This window comes from Canis lupus, chromosome 20 (genome assembly GCF_003254725.2).
Source record: "Canis lupus dingo isolate Sandy chromosome 20, ASM325472v2, whole genome shotgun sequence".
In the NCBI taxonomy this organism is placed as follows: domain Eukaryota; kingdom Metazoa; phylum Chordata; class Mammalia; order Carnivora; family Canidae; genus Canis; species Canis lupus.
Window position 1 is genome coordinate 1855349 of NC_064262.1, and position 19787 is coordinate 1875135.

General features: G+C 56.7%; 1 protein-coding gene across 3 annotated transcripts; it reads right to left on the reverse strand.

Annotated features, from left to right (window-relative positions):
- Positions 1-115: 115 nt before the first annotated feature.
- Positions 116-18021, reverse strand: TPRA1 (transmembrane protein adipocyte associated 1). Of its 3 annotated transcripts, XM_025447999.3 has the most exons (11): positions 17733-18021; positions 9497-9638; positions 9204-9336; positions 6704-6790; positions 6531-6603; positions 6345-6424; positions 5695-5805; positions 5478-5538; positions 5179-5281; positions 5015-5095; positions 116-3012 (listed from the first exon to the last, which is right to left on the reverse strand). In XM_025447999.3, the coding sequence occupies exons 2-11, from the start codon at positions 9619-9621 to the stop codon at positions 2769-2771; spliced, it is 1098 nt and encodes a 365-aa protein (XP_025303784.1). In that variant the 5' UTR covers positions 9622-9638; positions 17733-18021; the 3' UTR covers positions 116-2768. The 3 variants fall into 3 exon arrangements, with proteins under 3 accessions (XP_025303784.1, XP_025303798.1, XP_035558995.1); XM_025448013.3 differs by lacking the exons at positions 9204-9336; positions 17733-18021 and adding an exon at positions 16823-17060; XM_035703102.2 differs by lacking the exon at positions 17733-18021 and having other exon boundaries at positions 5719-5805.
- Positions 18022-19787: the final 1766 nt, after the last annotated feature.

The following is a 19787-nucleotide window of genomic DNA, read 5'->3' on the forward strand; positions in this document are numbered from 1 at the left end:
AAATGTGAGGGCCCCCCGTCGGTGAGGCTGTACTGGTAGGAGTTAAAACCGGCACAGCTGCTTTGATGAGGGTGCTGGTTCAGATTAGGTTCCACTGCTAGAGAAAAACCCAAAGTGGTTTCAACAAAGTAGACATTTATTTCTCACTCGTCTTCAAAAAGTCATCCTGAGGTATTGAAAGTCCAAGGCTATCGTGGATGCACCAGGGTCAGGGTATGGGCTCCTTCAATCTTGTTGCACTTCCATGAGAGGCTTCCATGCCCAAGTCACTCTGATTCCAGATGGCTGCTCTGATGCCAGCCGGTGCAACCACATCCTGGGCAGCAGGAAGGACAGAGCCTGTCCATCCTCCATAAGGAAGTCACATGCATGCTTGCATCCCATTGGCCAGAACTTAGTCACACGGACACACCCACCTGCAGGGATCACTGGAAAATGTAGTCTTGTTCCAGGAAGCTGTGTACCCAGCTTTAAAAAAAATCAGGGATTCTATTACAATGGAAGAAAAGGAGGACACATTGGAGGACAGCTATTAGCCTCCGCCAGAACACTGTGAGACTAATTAAAACTAATTAAGACTGTATGCTCCAGTAATTCCACGTGCATGAGTTACCAAAAGCATATTTATAAGGATTTTTGTCACTGCATGGTCTGTTGTTGCAAAATGTATCAGGAACAAAAGTCCATCCTGAGGGGACTGGTTAACTAAATTGCCATATATCCATAATGTATGCAGCTGCCGGAGCGGAGCGCAGCAGCTCTGCTACCTGACACAGAATGATCCCAAGATCAAGTGTCAAGTGAAGAAAAAAAATCTACAGAACATCTACACTCCCAGAACAGGAGTAATATACGTACACGTGTGAACACACACAGGCACCTGTGGATGCTTCTGGGGCAGGGGGTGGAACAACTGAATGAATGTCAGGGCAGGGCAGATATCCACATCCCAACGTATACCTCCCCGCACGAACTTCTTTTTTTGCCATGTACATATTACTTATTAAAAAACAACTTTAAGATCAGAACAAAAAGTAGCAGGCTCCTAGCCTCTTTTCTCCTACTGGGGCCTCCCCGTTGACACGGCGGTTTGCTCAGGCACTGAGCAAACCCAGGCTGTTACTCCAGCCTCTCGGGTGACATAAGTGTCCACGGCTGCTGGTACTGAGTGAAGCTCTGGACTGGCCTGTCCAGTCCTCCCCATCTGGCCAACACTTGCCCTGCTGGGAATGCCCTGCGGGCCTCCTGCCCCCACCCACCAGGCTTCCGGGAATGCTCTGAGAAGGAAACTCTTGGTGGCCCCATGGTCCCAGTGGGCCCAGGGGGAGGGGGGCCCAGCAACCTGCCTGTGCCTTTGCACTTGGTCTTGCCTGTGCCCATTGACAGGCCTCTGGGCCCCGGATGCTGGGGAGCATGGCACACGGGCCCCACAGTCACGAGCCGCCTTGGAGCTGGTGCCCTTCACATTCTGCCGCAAAAGAGGGCTGGCATTGAAGGCGGGTGCCAGGCCTGACCCTCAGCAGCCTCGTGACCCTGAGACCTCTTCGTCTCTGGCGGTGGGAATGACATACCTGGCACCTCCCTTCTTCTCCAGCTACCCAAAGACTCAAGGCCGAGCTGAGCTACAGTGGCAGCAACATGGGGCACATGACACCTCCCTCCTCTTGTTTGCAGCTCGCTTTTTTCTGGCTTAGGCCCATTTTTAGCTTATCCCGATTCTTACTATGTCAGTCCCTGTCATCCTACCTTCTGAGTGCCTATCATGTGGCAAGCTTGACTCTAGGGGCCAAACACAATAGTGTTATCACTACTGTCCCATTCGCATCTGCAGCAACTCCTGCTACTTCTAAAGTCTTTACACCAGCCCCCGCAAGACACGCCTTCTCGTCCCCATGTTACAGATGGCGAGCTGGAGCTGGGGTGGGGAAGCGGCCTGTCCAGGAGGGCAGAGCTGAAGGTGCAGAGAAAGGGTGGGACCTGCAGGGCTCACTCCAAACCCCAGGCTCCCCAACAGGGTGGGGAGACGGCAGCTCACAGAACCGTGGTTCACTTTACACATCCATCTTGTCTGCTCCAACGGGGCCCAGGAGATGGGAGCCCTGGAATCCAACTGCCCTCCCCCGCCACTTCCCTAGCAGCCAGCCTGGGGCCTGTGCACGGGCCAGGGTTCCTCCACTGAGCAAACGAAGGAGCCCAGAGCCTCCCAGGGCTCAGGATGCAAAGGGACCTGTCTGGACCTCTGATCATTGCCTATTCTCGCCCCAGCGCTCAGGTTCCCAAGAGGAACTGGCCTGAGTATTCCTGCAGAACCTCCACAGCTGCACCTCCTGCTCCTTTTGTTTTTTATTTAAAAATAGGTCAAGAAAATATACACACTTCAGCCCACCTGCCAGAGTGGGCTTTGAGGAGGCCAAAGCGCCACGGGGAGGAGGCAGAAGGGTGAGAAGGGCCAGAGCAGTCCTGGGTGCCCAGGCTTTGGAGAAAGGAGGTGCCCTCAGCTGGCCTAGCCAGGCCTGGCCCTGGGAGATCAGTGTGTGGGCCACGTTGCTGAGCAGGGAGACAACAGGTGGAAGGAAGGTGGAAGGCGGAGGCAGCCCCCAGCTAGAGCAGAGGTGGCTAAAGACACCTGGGAGCACAGAGGGCAAGACAGGGCTGGCGTGGGCTCCTGCCCACAGAAGGTCCCATGACCTCGTCCTCCTCACCAGGGGCTTCACACTCAGCCTGCCCTCCACAAGCCCCCGCAGGCCTTCCAGCCATGGTGGCCACACTTAGGTATTGATAGCCTTCCAGCGCTCACTGTCTGTGCTATTGATGCTGCCAGTGTGGCAGGGCATGGAAGCAATGTCGTCCAGGTAGGCCACCCCACCAGCAGAGTCAAACTGGGTGCTGGCAGCTCCTGCTGTTTCCAGGCCCTCCCGCCGGGCCACAGCATAGGGCTGGGGCAGGTGCATGTCCGGTTCCTCAGTCTCGTCCACTTGGCATTTGTAGGAGAAGAGGATCTTGGGCTCCGAGCTGGTGGGGAGGAGAGAGGGAGAGGGGGGCCCCATGTGTGGTCAGGGAAGACTTCCTTCTCTGAACAATAAGGCTTGCTGCCTAACGGCCACCTAGAGCTCCCCAAAGCTTGGACTCTGGAGTCCAATGGGACTTGTTTTAAAACTTAGCCCTTGTGTGAGTGTGGGCAAGGACTTCTGTGCCTGCTCCTCACTGTAAAATGGGTGCAACTCTGACCTCAAGCCTCTTTGCAGAGGGCAGAACAGAGGCAAACTCTGGCCTGAGGTGCTCAGCAAACACCAGCTGCAACCTCCACCCTTGCAGCCTTTATGACCATAGGATAACTCTGACAGGGAAGCACTGCACCCAATTTTCAAAAGGAGCCTGAGGCCAGGGAGATGAACGCATGTGCAAGGTCCCACACAGATCAGGGCTGGGCTGAGAGCCAATCTAGCCCATCACCCCACCTCTGATGGCCTCTCTCGGCTTTACCCCCTCAGATTCCCCACCATCTCCTCAGACCCAGCACTCCTGTCACCTCAGAGGCCCAGGCTCCAACCCTCCATCCCACATATCCCTAACATCCTGTCTCCTTAACAAACCTCCAAACACACCAAAGTGCACTTCACCGGATGCTCCCCTACAACACCCACCCCCCACATCCCTGCCCCTCTCCCCAGCCACTCCCAGCTCAAGTCCGTGGGTGTGAATGTGGTGATCTGTGTCTTCTTTGTTCCCTGTCGTACCTGGCAGCTGCAGCAGTGCCCAACACCTAATAGGTGCCAGTGAATGAGCTAATGTATTCTAACACGGAAAGTAGCAAATGTAGAACAATTTGCATAGACACTCTCTTGTGGGGAAAGTGTGTCTATTTGTGTTGCATATGGAATGTGTATATGTATGTGTGTATGCGTAGACGTGTGCACGTGCATGAGTGCGTACGTACATGCGTGTGCACATATGTGTATGTACATACGTATTTGCACGCGCATGAGTGCGTACGTAGGTACGTGTGTGCACATGCTTGAGTGTGTATGTAGATACGTGTGTGTGCATGCATATGTAGATATGTGTGTGTGCACGCACACGAGTGCATAGATACGTGTGTGCACTTGCATGAGTATGTATGTACATGTGCATATAACCGTACGTACATACGTGTGTGTATGTGCATGAGTGCATATGTAGATACATGTGTGTGCACACACGAGTGTGTGTATATACGTGTGTGCACACACGTGTGCGTATGTATATACGTGTGTGCATGTGTAAGTACATAAATACGTGTGCGCACACGCATGTGTGCATGCATATATACGTGTGTGCATGTGCATCTGTGCAGAGATACGTGTGTGCACATATAGGAGTGCGTATATAGATACATGTGTGTGCACACATAAGTGTGTACGTAGATACGTGTGTGCACGAATACGTACATACGTGTGTGCATATATGCGTACGTACATACGAGTGTGCATGCACATGAGTACGTATGTAGATACGTGTGTGCATATGTAGATGTGTTTGTACACGCATGTGTGTACGTAGATACATGTGTGCACACGTGCATGTATATGTAGATACATGTGTGTGCATGTGAGTGTGTATGTAGATACATGTGTGTGCACGTGCATGAGTATGTACATAGATACGTGTGTGCATGTGCCTGTGTGCGTATGTAGATATGTGTGTGCACACGAGTGCGTGTGTAGATACGTGTGTGCACGCGCATGTGTGCATACGTATACGTGTGTGCACGTGTAGGTAGAGACACACTTCATGCGCTGAGTCCTGCCGGATACCTGACCCTGAACTGGGGATATAGGCTGAAGAAACTGAAGCCCTGGATGTGCAGACGCAGGAAGCTGGGTGCAGTCCTGCCTGCAGCCACACGGGGGCGCCCGCGGCCCTCAAACCACCAGGTGCCGGCGTTGAGCAGGGTGCTGGCTCCCACCCCTGTCCTGCGCCCCCTGCCTGCACGCCCCGCCCCCGCCCTCACTCCCGTTCCCGTGAGAAGACTCACCCAAAGAAGCCCCGGAGGAAGGCCACGTAGATGAGGGGCGCAAAGAAGCTGAAGTAGAGAAATGTGGTGGCATCTACACAGCTGCAGGGCAGGAGGAGCAGTCAGGGAGCAGCCCCTCTAGATGGGGCCCGGGCTTGGCCTCCCCCTGCCCCCGGCCCACCTACCACAGCCCCTCGATGATGTCTGCGCAGAGCAGCGCGCTTCCCAGTCCCTGCAGCAGGTTGAGCAGTGCCAGGATAGCCGCATACACGTAGAAGCTCCTTCGCGCTGGGGGGCAGGGGGCCATGAGCTCCTGCCCTCACCTCCACCCTTCATCCCTAGCGTGTCACCTGAGACCCTTCTGGGGCCTCAGCAGGACACCCTCCCTCTCACCAAGGGCTCTGCAGCAGGGGAGTCACAGTGGTCCAAACAGACCCCTGCCCCACACCCAGCCCTATCCCAGAGCCACCCACCAGCTGCTTACACGGCAGGGAGATGCGCTCCTTCAGCGGGGTCTTGGGGAGCATGACCACCAGAGAGTAGACCTGCAGACACAAAGCAGGATTGAGGATGCTGGGGACCCCGGGCCCAGAGCAAGCCCAGTACCAGGACATCTAGGCCTCCGCCTTAGGCTCGGAGGCTCATCCAGCCACCCCAGGGTGCCGAGGCCTGGGAAGCAGGGAGGGCACCCTCAGCCTCACCAGGAAGAAGAAACAGGAGCTGACCAGCCAGAACTGGCGGCCCCCATGCCCGTAGATGTTGAAGTCCTCAGCAGACAGGTGGGCATCAGGGTACAGGATCTCCAGTGTCCCCTGTGGGAGCAGGTGGGGAGGGGTCTCAGTCTCCTGCCACCTGGGGGCCCCTGATACAAAGCACCCAGAGCTCTCCACCACCCCAAGCCCAGCTCCCCAGCCGGGCCTTCAGAGTTCCCTGCTCCCTGCCCGCCTAGCTCCTGGGGCTGGGACAGGGCTGGAACAGGGCTGGGCAAGACATAGTCCCTGTCACATCTAAGCAAGGAGTCTCCAGATGTATAGCTCTCAGTGGGGTCTGCATACCTGTATGTCCCCTACCTGGGCTGCCTGTCACTACAGCAGGTTCTAGGCATCCTCCCCTAACCAGCCTGGCCTATTGGATTGGACTTGGGGCTGCATGGGGGTGAAGGGGCAGACCCTGCCTTGTTAACAAGCACCCCAGATGATTCCTTAGGCGCATTTAAAGTCTGATAGCACTGCACCTAATAAACATTCAAATCCGGGCCCAGAACCAGGGAGCAGTGGATGCATGGCCCTCAGTGACCCCTGGCCTCCTCCCGGGGCCCCCACAGCTGCAGCTGCCCCACCTCCCCTCTTACCTGGGTGACAGAGTAGGCCAGGGACAGCACCGTGGTGATGGCCAGCACCCGCTTGATGCTTGACTTGCTCTCCAGGTGACCTGGAAGAAACGTGCTGGTCAGTGAGCGGGAGCTAGCCGGTGACCATTGGGGTCGGTGCCCGCTAGGGAGGGACGGGGAGAGCGCTGGCCCCAGCAGCACACGCACCGAAGGCAAGGCCCAGGATGACCACACTCAGCTCGATGGCCAACAGGAAGAAGCGGGTAATCTCCCACAGGATCTGGACACAGAGTGGGCAGAGGGTCAGCCTGGGGGCCTGGCCACCCCGCTCCCCAGCGCCCCGCCCCCGCTCCCGCCCTTGTCGGCAGGCCCGGCCACACCTTATCAGCAACAGTCGCAGCATCCGAGGTGCTGACTGTCATGGACACCACGGCCCGGGCGATGCCCACCAGCGCCACCACGAACACCTGGTGGGCGAGAGTGAGGAAGCCATTATGGGGTCAGGGACAAGACCTCTGGGAATTGCAGGGCCTCTGCAGGAGTCTTGGATTCTTTGAGAATGGAAGAATTCCAAAATAAAAGAGTCAGGAGTGGGATGTGGAGAGGTGGGGAGATCCTCCACTGCTGGTGACCTCGGGCCTGGCCCTTCCCTCTCGGGCCTCAGTTTCCTGGCTCAGTGGCAGCCCTGGAATGGCTAGCAGGTATGCTGTGGACGGCTCAAATGCCAACCCTGCTGCTCCTGGCGTCTCTGACCTCAGCCGAGGACCCACACCTCCATGCCTGCCACTTCCTCACCTATGAAATGGGGCAAAACTAGCACCTACTGAATCTGATGGTTGGGAGGAGCGAATGGATAAGTACATGTAGCAGAAGCAGGCCTGGCACCTGGTAAGGGCTAGGCACATGCTTGCCTTTAGTGTCATATTAGCGCTCTTATTTCCAAGACAAGGGGGGAGGAGGCTGCAGGGAAGAAGTCTTCAGGGACTCGGAAAGGCTGCTGCCCCAGCACGTCTAGCAGAAGTGCCTGTGCTCAGCTTCGGCGGATCTTGTCGCCCCAGGATCCACTCCCTTCCTCTGGCAACAGCCTCCTTCCTCTCCCTACTGCTCACATGACTCAGGGGGCTGACACCCCCTCCTGGCTTCAGAGACTGGCCTGAAACCCAGGGCTGACCCTTTGGCACATGCCATTCCCTGATTTGCAGAGGGGGGTGGGACCCAAGGGAGTCTAGTAATAGGCACAGCCAGGACACCAGGTGCAGCCACTGGAAAAGGAAGCTGGCTGGGGGGGGGGGGGGGGGGGTAGGGGGTAGGGGCCCAAGCCCAGAGCTGCTGGGGCTGCCCAGCTCCACCAGCATGAGACTGCTAGAGACATGGCCATCAGAGAGACTCCAGCTGAGCGGGAGACAAAGACTGTGCTCCCATAGCCTCCCAGAGCCCCTGAATCCAGCCATGCCTGAAGCCCTGGGACTTGTCAGATTCTCTATCAGTACGTTCCCTACAGCTTCTGTGAATTTAACTTTGGTTTTCTGACACATACAAACAGAAGAGTCCAAATCCATACATGGTCTGTGCTTTGTGCCACAAAAACCATGTCGAGGCCTTGGGGAGGCTGACGCCACTCAACAGGGCAGGTTGTAGGAGCAACAAACTGCCATGTGCCTACTGTATGCCAAGCTGCCACCGAGCTAGAGCTACGCACGATGTATTCTGTGGTGCTAGTGGGAGTGCCCCAAGCTAACGCAGGCCCAGCACACATGACACAGGAAGGCCAAGCCCCGGGTCCAAGGTCACTCAGCACAGCTGAGGTTCGGGGCAGTCGGCATGAGTCTGTGCTCAGCACTGTCTCCTGAGCTCTCTAGAAAGAAGTCTCCCGAAATAGGAGGGCAGAGGCAGTGCTGGCCCTCTCTCATGTTCCTGGGCATTGGCCCTGGGCCCCTTCTCCCTCCACGCTCTGCCAGAAAGGGCATCTGCCTGTCTGCTGTATCTGTTACATAAATACAGTCACGAGTCAGAGAAGTGGGGGAGAGAAGAAAGAAGGCCTCAATGCCCACCCTGGGGGGGGGGGTCCAGGTGGCCCCCAGTCCCTGGGGCCTCCACCGGCAGCCTCCAAGGGGTCCCTGCAGCCTCACCTGCTCGCCCACTGGCAACTCCTCTGAGAAGTGCTGAGCCAGGCCATGAAGAGGGGGCCCAGAGAGCCAGAGCTGAGGCAGAGGGGAGGACTCCAGAGCCAGACAGCTGGTACCTGCACCTGGAGCCCACTCCTGGGGTGGCCTTCTCAACCACAGCCCTGCCACCTCCACCTTGGGCAGCCCACATTGGGGCCGCTGAATGATGAGAACTTGGGTCCTCCCAACAGGCAAGAAGTCTGCTCCAAGGAGGTCTCACAGAATGTGGGGATGGATGGCTGGATGGACAGATGGAAGTGGCAGTGGGCATCCTTCCAGCAGCCAGCATCTCCTCCCCCGCCCTCTATGAAGGACTCCCCAGTTTTCCTCCAGGGACCACCCCCCCCCAGTCCACATGGTCTGGCTCAACCGACCCCACCCTCCCTGCAGGGCGCAGTGACTGGCTCAGGGAGCAACCCAAGGTGGGCCAGTGAGAGGGAACCTTCCAGGTCTCCACCAGCAGCACCAGGACAGAGGTCCTCTTCTGCTGGCGCTGGCAGGGAGGCGGGATGTTAGCTCACAGCTGCTCTTGGCTATGTTGGACAGCAGGCAGGAAGAGCAGAGATGCAGAGAAACAGAGCCCTGATGGTGTCCATCAACCCCCAGATCCAGCCACGTCTGAGGCTGGTTTTCAAGATAGAAGCAGTTACTGATTCCCTTTTTTTACCTAAGCCAGTTGGAGTTGGGTTTCTTTCACCAGTTGGAGTGAACTCACCAGGATATAGAAGGTGATAAAAATGGGGCTGGAGGTGACACGGATCTTGGCCCGAGCGAATGGAAGCTTCCAGAGCAGGAAGATGAAGAAGAGCACATTGGGGATGAGCAGCAAGAGGTCCCAGTACCGGACCCTAGCAGATGGGCACAGAAGCCAGCTGACCGGTAAGGTCACCCCGACTACCACCCACCACACTTGCACACATGCAGGCATGCACACGCGCACACCCACACGCATGGGGGAAGCCCACTTACACGCAGCCAGCCTGCCCTGCAGGGCCGTGGCCACCTCACCTGGAGGTGCCGATATCCTCGTAGAGCAGCAGCAGACAGCGATGCGGCACACTGATGTTGGGTGCCATGGGTGGGGGCAGGGCTGTGCTCCCATTGGCCCAGACCACCTCTTCCGGGGTGTCCATCCCACAAGCAGCCAGCCCTGGGGGAGTGACAGCCCCCACGTGAGGAGTGCCAGGGCTGTGTGGCCGTGGGGTCTCTGGTCCCAGGTTCCTAGTGGAACCTGAGAGCCACGACCTACATTGGGCTGGTGGGCCACACCCCCCACAGCAGGCAGAGGGTGAGCTGTGGCTCCCACACATGCCATAGCACAGTCCCCAGACAGGGGCTCAGTCCTCTACCTTGGCCTATCTCATGACCCCCAAACAGTAAACGCCACCCCCCAGTAACGGAGCCTTCCCCTCTGACAGGCACAACAAAGCAAGCTACTCAGCGTGACCCCAGTTCATCCCTCTGATCCTGGGGACTCAGGGGACAGGGAGCAGAGGGGTGAGGAGCCCCTGGAATGGGGCTAACAGCAGTGTCCACCCTGGAGGCTGTAGTGGGCACTGATGTGACATCTAGCACCTCCTACAGCCCACCCATGCCAGTCCTGAGTCCAGACCATACAGCCAATATAGGGCCCAGAGATAATGGTGTGCATCACACAGCCACCCAGCGCCAGAGGGGGCGTCACACACACCTCCGGTGGACCACCGCCCTGTCATCCTCTGCTCCACCCTGGAAAGGGAGATACAAATAGGGGACCAGGGGGCATGCACTGTGCCAAGGAGATACACAGGAAGTCTGTAAGCAGAGGAGAGGGAACGAGAGGCACTACAGAGGGGACCACCATAGAGGGGGCCACTGCAGAGAGAGCTGTGTCTGCAAAGGCAGGGATAGGGGCTGCGAGGAGAAATGGGAGTCAGCAGGGAGGCCAAGGGCCTCAAAATGAGAGGTTAAGAGTCCAGCCTAGGGGCACCTGGGTGGCTCAGCAGTTGAGCCTCTGCCTTCGGCTCAGGGTGTGACCCCGGGGTCCTGGGATCAAGTTCCACATTGGGCTCCCTGCAGAGAGTCTGCTTCTCCCTCTGCCTGTGTCTCTGCCTCCCTCTCTGAAGGCTCTCATGAATAAATAAATAAATAATCTTAAAAAAAAATAAAAATAGAGTCCAGCCTAGAAGATAGGAGAGCCAGTGGCTTGGGGCACTGGGAGCCACCTTGGACAAGGTGGGCTCCAGGCTGCTGGGCTCTCAGGGATAGGAGAAGGAGCTGGGCCCATACTGACAGCAGCAGGGACCTCCTCAGGGAGCTGAGCGGGTGCAGGGCAGGTAAGCTAGGCATGGCACCAGGACAGAATAGATGCTAGCATTAAAGTGATGACTTGTGGGCAGCCCCGGTGGCCCAGTGGTTTAGCGCCACCTTCGGCCCGGAGTGTGATCCTGGAGACCCGGGATCGAGTCCCACATCGGGCTCCCTGCATGGAGCCTGCCTCTCTCTCTCTCTCTCTCTCTCTCTCATGAATAAATAAATAAGATCTTTAAAAAAATTAATTAAAAAAATAATAAAGTGATGACTTGAACAGATTAGGCCTTATGACTTGGCATCTCCACTCCTGGGTACATTTGTAACAGCCCCAGGCTAGCAAGAGCCCAGATGCTCATATCAGTGTACACACACATACATGGCGGTGCTTGGGTACACAGTGGGATGGAGAAGAAAGGACAGGCTACTGCTGTGGGCAGCACCATGGAAGGGCCTCCCGGATATGGTGCTGAGCAGGGCCAGCTACAGGTACACACATGTGGTCTGCCCCACGCAAAGATTCAGGTGAGGGTCACCTTTGTGGAGGAGGGAGGGCATGGGGGGAGCGGAGGGGACCACAGCTGCTGGTGCTTGATCGGGGCGGGGGGAGGTGTACATAGGCGTGCTCACCGTGGCAAAATCCACTGAGTCATCCACCTATGATCTGTGCACCTTTCTGTATGGGTTACTTGTCAGTAAGTTTTTAAAAAATTAGAAAGATGTGTTCTGTTTATACTTCAAGAGCACATGTCTCCCGTTTGGCAAGGAGCAGCCAGGCTGCTCAGGCCCTGTTGGCAAGGACCCCCAGCCAGCCCCGAACAGCCACAGGTCCAGGGCAAGGGCTGCGGGGGACACAGCAACATCCTTGCTGCCGTTCCAAGCCATGAAACGTGAGCACTGCCTCGGCCAAAAGGGAGTGGGGACTGAAGCAGGTGGGCAGAGACCTGGGATTCAGATCCCTTTGTCCTTCTCTGCAGGCCACTTGATGGCTCTGGGATCACACCCTCATCTGTGACCGGAGGGAAACGCGCCTAACACATAGTATGTCCAGAGAAAAAAAGGCATTCCTCACAAGTTCCCCCACCCGCAGCAGCCTCCTAGGAGCAGGGGATGAGGCTAGGAGCTGGCACACAGCTGCCCTGGGAGGCTGTCATTCCAGGAGGGGAGGCAGCCAGCCAGCAGGAAAACCAAGTTAACAGAAGAGTGCATGGAACAAACACTAACACAATACAGACAGCAATACTAACTAACACAATACAGGGTTCCCATAATCCACCTTCCCCTTTAGTGCTGGAGCCCATGGATTTTAGCTCACACACGGCTTCCCAGAATAATGGCTACTTTCCAAGCTTCCCTTGCTACTGGCTATGGCCACATGACTGAATTTTATCCAATGGGAAATGAGTGGTTAATTTAACAAGTTGGTCAATTTCAGGCCAAGCAAGTCTCCTTTCCTGTTGCCTGGAATAGGGATGTGGTGGCAAGAGCAACAGCAGCCATCTTAGACCACAAGACTGAAACCATGTACTGAGGATAACACAGCAAAGAGTGTCCGGGTCCCAGACCCAATGGGCCTCCAGGAATATCCTGGATCGCCTGCACACAGACTGTCATGCGATACATAGGAATAACCTACCTTGTTATCTTGACCTTTGTTTCAACAGCTAAGCCAAAACCTCAATGAATATAAAGAGGTGCTGCTTTGGACTGGATTATTGGACAAGCTGACATGTGCACTAGATCTAAATAATTGAGAAAGAACCAGACTTTGGGGATGCCTGGGTGGCTCAGCCAGTTGGGTGTCTGCCTCCAGCTCGGGTCATGATCCTGGGGTCCTGGGACCGAGCCCTACATCTGGCTCCCTGCTCAGCGGGAAATCTGCTTCCTCTCTCTCCCTCTGCCCCTCCCCTAACTTGAGCATGCTCAGTGTCTATCAAATAAATAAAATCTTTTTAAAAATAAAAATAAATAAAAAAATAAAAAGAATCAGACTTGGAAAAATCTGGACAAAGAGCACACCTGGGGAGAGAAGAACAAATGCCAATGCCATGAGGTACATACAAACAGGCATGGCCTGTCCAAAGGGCAAAAAGCAGGCCAGTGTGGCTGGAGGTGAGATCAGAAGGGTTGGCAGGGCCAGGTTACACACACAGCAATATGACCACATGCGATGTGATTCCATCCTAAATGCAATGAGAAGGGTGTCATGGGGCAGCCCGGGTGGCTCAGTGGTTTAGCGCCTGCCTGCAGCCCAGGGTGTGATCCTGGAGACCCAGGGTCGAGTCCCAAGTCGGGCTCCCTACATGGAGCCTGCTTCTCCCTCTGCCTGTGTCTCTGCCTCTCTCTTTCTCTGTGTCTTGTGAACAAATAAATAAATAATCTTTTGTAAAAAACGTAAAAATTAAAAAAAAAGAGAGAAGGGTGTCAAGAAGGCAGGTGACAGGGTCCCATTTCCATGCAGAGAATCACTCAGGCTCCTGTGGAACATGGAGCAGAGCAGCGGCAGAGTGGGGGCAGGGAGATGGGCAGCCACTGTACCAGGGCAGCGGGAGGACATGGCTTGACCACTGGTTGCAGCGGGCGTGGAGTGGAGGGATCTGGGTCAGCCAACCCGACCAGCTCACAGACACGCCGAGGGATTGAGGAAAGAGAGCAAGGATGCGGTGGCTTCTGGCCCGAGCCGCTGGATATTTTGCAATGGCTAGGCAAATGCTGCTGATGTGTCCCCACCAAGCACTGCCTCCTCCTCCCTAGCTAGCAAGGGGCTATTTTATTCCAGGACCCCTCCACGATGTTCTGCTGCACAGGCAGGGGCCCCTGGCCTGGGCCAGAAGCTGAATCTCAATTACCATAAGCCAGTGGCCTTGGGCAGGGGCCATGCGAAAGAGTACTGGACACCCCAGCAGCACACAGGGTGCTCCAGCTTGACACCGGGACTGTGGGGGTGGGACTCTGGCTTAGCTATTGAAACAAAGGTCAGGATAACAAGGTAGAAGGTTTGTCCTGCATATAGCACGCCAGTCTGTCTATGATTTCTCATGGACAGTGGCCACGGCTGCCAAATGTCCTGCAGCCTGTGGGACCATTCACCAACTGGATGATCGTCTTCCCCTCTGCCAACAGTGCCCTGGAGAGGGCCTGTCAAAAAGGGTGTTCTCCTCGCCGGCAGCTAGGTTAGGCAAGGACATGTGATGAAATAGGGGGGAAGTCTCCCAAGAAACATTTTCCTTGCTGACCGTTAGACATCCTCAAGCCCCTTCTTTGCACCTGCAAGTAGCTGTTGACGGTCTGATGTCTGAACTGCAGCCATGCTGAGCATGGGGAGGCTACAGCTGGCAGGGGCTGTGGGAAACCCCTCAAGACTTCTGGTAACCTAAAATGATGACCCGTAAGTGACTGGCGTCAAAGGAGAGAGATTCCACAGCCCCTGGAGCAAACTTCTGGCCCCAGCAGCCCAACGCCAGCTCTGGCCTAGGGCAGGGTGTCCAGCAGCGAGTGTGGGCCAGGAGGGGCAGGCCCCAAAGAGCAGGCCAAGCACCCAGCAGCCACTGAAAAGCTTAGAGGTCCCTTGTGATGTAAAGAAGCCAGCGGGGAGGATCAGGGCCAAGGAGCAGGGGAGACTCAGGCAGAGAGTCTGAAGGGGGAAGCATCATTTGGTTTTGCCTGTCCAAGCACCTCATTTTTCCTGAGTCGGGGGGACTCTCAGCTCCCCCTGTCTCTGTCCATAAATGAAGCTGAGGTTCAGCTGACTCAAGCCCTTCACAACTCTGAGGAGTGTGCATGGGATCTAAGCCTGCCCAATCGGGGTGCTCCACCGCCCTGGCCAGTGAGAATCTGCCCTGAGACTTTTGCTGTCATTGTTAGGAACAGATGCCCTTTCCACTAAAAGTGTCATAGCATTATACGGAGCTGTACCACTTTGACCCCACACATGGCTACCCACCTGAGGACAAAGCCAACATAGAGGAATGACAGGTGAAAACACATCCCTCATGTGAGCCCGTGGACACATAGCCACACCTGAAGTTAGACCTACCCCTGGACTCCCTTTTTAGTTATAAAATCCAACAAATTCCCTTCTCCGCTGAGGTCCTGTTGAGTCTGATTTCTCTAATTCACTAATGAAAAGCTTCCAGCTAACACATTTTATGGAGTTGGGCAGATCTGGGTTGCACTTCTGGCTCTGCTATGTGACCTTGTGTGAGTCATTTCTCTCTGAGTATCACAGGGAAAATAACACCTACGCAACAAAGTTGTAAGGATCAAACATAAATGCCTACACGATGTCACACCAACATAATTGCTGCTTTTTTTTTTTCTTCCCAGACAAGGGCCTGGTGGATGTAGAGGGAAGAAGGATCTGGTCCTAATGCAAGGGCCCCTTTCAAAGGACAGTACCAACTGTTCTCCTGCCGACTTGGTGGCAACAGCAGAGCACACTCACTGAGCCCTCCCACCCAGCTAGTGAGGGAAGTACTCTGGTTACTCTCACGGACAAAGTGGGGGGCCCCAGCAGCCACCTGCCAGGTTGTCATCTCCAGTGCCCAGGCCCCCAAGTGGCGACTTGCCAACCACCCCTCTGTGGGCATCGGTTTCTCCACCTATAGATGGAAGGCTCTGGGCTCCGCCTGGAGCCATGCCTCTCCCACCTGAGTGTCTTGAGGCGGTGCAGGTTCTGATCCAGCTGGCCTGGGGAGAGGCTGACAGGCCACATTGCTAATACAATCCCAGTTGGGGCCTGCCGCTCTGCTGGTCAGAGAAGCACTGTTGGCTTATGAGGCTCTTGGCCATACCAGATTGCCAGTGTGTGTCAAAGACTGTAAAATAACTAAAGCAATGATTAAAATAAAATAAAATAAAATAAAATAAATAAATAAAATAAAATAATAAAATTAAATAAATAAAATTAAATTAAAAATAATAAAATAAAAATAAAATAAAATAAATAAAATAAAATATAAAATAAAAGAAAATAAAAAAATAAAAGAAAATAAAATAAATAAAATAAAATAATGCACACCACCTGCAGACCCAGAGCTAAGCACGTTACGTGTGGTGACACACTTACCTATCACACCAGCCCCTACATAAGAGAACTCTTACGACCATTGTACAGAGGGGGAAAGGAGAGGCACAAAAGGGATAAGTCGCTGGCCCCATATTCTCCTCCCCGACCTAGGGCGAGCTCCGGGGCTTGGGGGCAGAAGCCTGGGCGGTAACAGAGAAGGAAGGGGTCCGCAGGCTCAGGCGTGGGGACAGATGACGGGACGGGACAGAAGATGGTGGGAAGGCTGGCTGCGGGCAAGGGAAAGAAGGGGCAGAGGCCAGACTTGAGGGATGGGGAAGGGAATTCTCAGAGGAGTTTCTGGGATGCTGAGTGGCCTAAGGCAACCCCAGACCTCTCAGAACCAGAGAAACTGGGACAGACTGTTTCTTCCACCTGGGAGGGACTCTCCTGACCTTGTTAACATTCCAGAGGCCATCTTCCCACCCACCACTGGGGCCTCCAGCTCCCTCCCTCCCTCCATGGCCAGCCTATGGGGCAGGACACCAGGAAGGCTCCAATCACATGGTGCCAGACCTGCAAGGAGCCCCTGGACAGGATCCTCCCTTCTCTGAGCCTTTTCCATCTTTCATCTGTGCAATGGGATTGACCAGGACCGCATGGAAAACCCCAGGAAGATAGAAAGCCTTGAGCAAAACAGAGAGGTTATATTTCTTAGTTGCTATACGGCCCCTCAGTGCTCCCAACCCCTAGCAGATTGTTAGGCTTCTAAACTCTGGAACCAGAACAGAATAAGAAGGCTACATAGGACGGAGGCCAACCCCTCACCCTTCAGCCTTGGGGGTGGGAGGAGGTAGATGCAGTCCTAGACAGGCCACTCCTGGTGCCCTGCCAGCAGCCCGGGCCCGAACCCCCCAGGATGAAGGGAAGACCCGGGCCCCTTCCCTCACCGTTCAAAGCCCAACCTGATCTGCCCCTGCCTTCCATCCTCCAGCCCCTGACCTCCACCTTGCTCTCCTCGCTGCTACGCGTGCTCTCACCTCAGGGCCCTTGTGCTGGCTGGCCCCTCTACCATTCAGGGCCCTCCTTGACCATCTCTCACAGCTAGCCTGCCCTGTATCTTCTTTACAGCATTTGGCCTCCATTAGACATGGCCCTAGCTGCATGTTTATGTGTTTGCTGGCTGCCCACCCCAGGCGTGCTCATGACCCAAACCCCTAGAATGGCGCCCGGCACTGAGTAAGTTCTCAACAAAACGTCAGAATGGGACAGATGAATCTCCAGCAGAGTGCAGCCAAGCCCTCTGCGGAGTAGAAGGACCGCTGGAAGGACCCCACAGCCCCATCCGCACCACAGAGGAAGCCGCGCTCCGGGCCTCCCAGAAGGCCCCTCCTGCAACAGCAGCCCCAGCAGCCCCAGCAGCCCCAGCCCCGTAAACCCCAGCTCCCCTGCCCTCTGGGGCTGCGGAAGGCCACAGCGAGCTGGAGGCAGGTCCTGCCGGGCTGTCCGTGGACGGGGCACAGCGCAGACGCAGGGCCGCAGAGCCCAGGTCCCCTCCTGCACGGCCTCGAGCCGCAGGGTGCCCCAGCCCTCTAGCCCGCCAGCCGGCCCGGCGGCTGCGCAGGAGCGCGTCGCCTCTTCCTGGAAGTCCTCCCCCGGGGCCCCCCGGCCCTCGGAAACTTCCCCACGGGCCCTCCGAGGCTGTCACTCCGGGGGCAGGGCGGCGACAGGCGGGCTGGTCCGGCAGCCCCGCACCCCGCGGCTGTCGCAGGGGTCACTAGCCGTCTCCGCGCTCGCGAGCTCCCGGCCAGGGAGGGGCTGCGGACGCGGCAGAGGCGGGGGCGTCCCTGGAGCGCTGGTCCCGCCGCGGCAACCCGGTGGCGGAGGCCGACCCCGCGGCGGGCTTCAGGACCGCGGCGACCGGGGGGCGGGAGAGGGCCCCCTCCTTACCTGAGGGCCCCGGGCCGAGCTCAGGCCCCGCCGCCCGGGTCGCTCATCCGCCAGCGCAGTGAGCCGACCTGGCACAGGCCCGGGGACTCCGGCCTCCAGCGCCCTGGGCCGGCGGCGGGGCCAGGAAGCGTCGCGCAAGAGCCGCGGGCAGCCGGCCCCGCGGAAACCGGGGATGGGCGGGAAAGGGCGGTCAGCGCGCCGGGCCCCCCACCCCCGAGACAGCGGCAGCCCTTCCCCGCGGCCGCGACCACCGGAAAGCAGGCGCGCGCGTCCTTCCCGTGCGGCCAAAACTGCGAAAACAGCCACAGCCCCTACTTATAGCATCCAGGCCCGCCCCCAGGCCCCAGGAGCCTATACAAACGGAGCCACACCAGGAAGAGGCCGCAAGCCGCGGACGGAGCCAATCAGATCCCGAGGGGGCGGGGCGACCAGCTGACCCCTTAAAGAGACAGCAGGCGGGCCCCGCGGGGGAGGGCAGGCTCCCCGGAGTTGGGACGGTGTCGCGTGCCTCGGCGGGAAGGCGGGCGGGCCCGCGGGCGTCCGAGCCGAGGCCGCTCTGCAGCTGTCCGCGGGCGCCTGGCGCCGGCCTGCGCTCCTCCTCCGGGGCCGACCGCCCGGCCGCCCGGGAAGGAACCTCCGCGGGCCGCCGCCTCGGGCGCCCCGCAGCGGCCGTCCGAGCGGAAGACCAGTGACCGGGGGTCACCTGGCCGCGGCCGGAGGGGCAGGGGCAGGGTTAGGGGCAGCGCCTCCGCCTCCCCCGCGCTGCTCCGCGTCCACCGTCCGAGCGCACCGCCCCCCGGGTTTCAGGCACTCGTTTTCACAACCACCTTGCAGGGCGGTCCGCAGTGGTCGCCTTTTCCGAGGCGGAACCTGCGGCTGGGAGACGTTAAATAACTTGCCCAGAGCCGCACGCCTAGGAAGTGGCAAAGCCTGGACGCGGGGGGTCTGAACCGCCCCTCCTGTCATCTCGGATTTCCACAGTTCTTCAGGCACCTTCCTCTGGGTCCCTGATTGCCCCATTCTGGCGCTCCTGACCTCGTTGCTGTGTTCACTGCGGGCAGCCCTAACGCTGGCCCGGTGGCCCTCCTGGTCCGAGTCCTCCTTCCCACCCATCCGACCCTCAGCGTGCTCAAGCCACGGTGCTTTCTGTTTCCCTTCCTTGAATATCCCCAGCTCCTTCCTGCCTCCCACTCTCTGCATCTGCCCAGTCTGGCTGGCTCCGTGTCACATGACCTCCTTGACACCCTAGTAACTGCAGTCTCTGTCACATAATGCCCCTTTATTTCCTTCGAAGCACCATCTAACATGATTATATTCATTTACTTGCTTCCTAGTTCATCAGCCACCCTCCACTAGAATTGTCAGTGTAGTGAGAACAAAACCATGTTTGTCACATTCCCTGCAACATCCTGAGGCTGACTCCCTGCCTGGTGCAAATGGCAGACACCCACTTATCACAGGAACCCCAAGTCGCACCCCCCGTGATGACACAGCTGCTTCACAGTTGGACTGAAATAAGATTGGCCCCGTTCTTCTAAAACTGGAGAAGGTTAGGACGTCACCACCTGGTGACCATCCAGGATTTGGTTTGTCTGGGACTTTCCCAGCCTGGACGGTGGTCGAGGTGCACAGTTTCTGTATCAGCTGGGAGGGACTGTGCTCCACACAGATGCCTGCCTTCCTGAATGGGCTATGGGGGGAGTCGGGGTCAATTTCTAGAGTTGCCAGGAAACTAAAAGCATTACTACCACTCACATTTAATTGGCAAAAACAAGTCCTGGGCCACTCCTAACCTCAAAGGAGCAGGAAACTTCCTTCTTACCATGTTCCAGGAAGAAGAAATGGACAATCTGTGACCAGGCCAAAAGACTGCCCTCCATCTTTCTTTTTTTGTAAATTTTTTTTTCAGACAGTACAAACTTTCTGGGGGGTGGGAGGAATTTGATTATTATTGCAAGGGACAATTCTGCATTCTATGTTCTGAGTTTTGGGCCTCATGTGTAGGTTTCTGCAGGATTTCAACTTGTGGAATAACTTAGGGTATCTATATCATCC

Coding starts and splice junctions, on each gene's coding strand:
- TPRA1 (XM_025447999.3), bottom strand. CDS start 9,621: ATGGACACCCCGGAAGAGGTGGTCTGGGCCAATGGGAGCACAGCCCTG. Junction 6,791..9,203: donor TTATCACCTTCTATATCCTG/GTGAGTTCACTC, acceptor CTCGCCCACCAG/GTGTTCGTGGTGGCGCTGGT. Junction 5,096..5,178: donor GACATCATCGAGGGGCTGTG/GTAGGTGGGCCG, acceptor CCTGCCCTGCAG/CTGTGTAGATGCCACCACAT.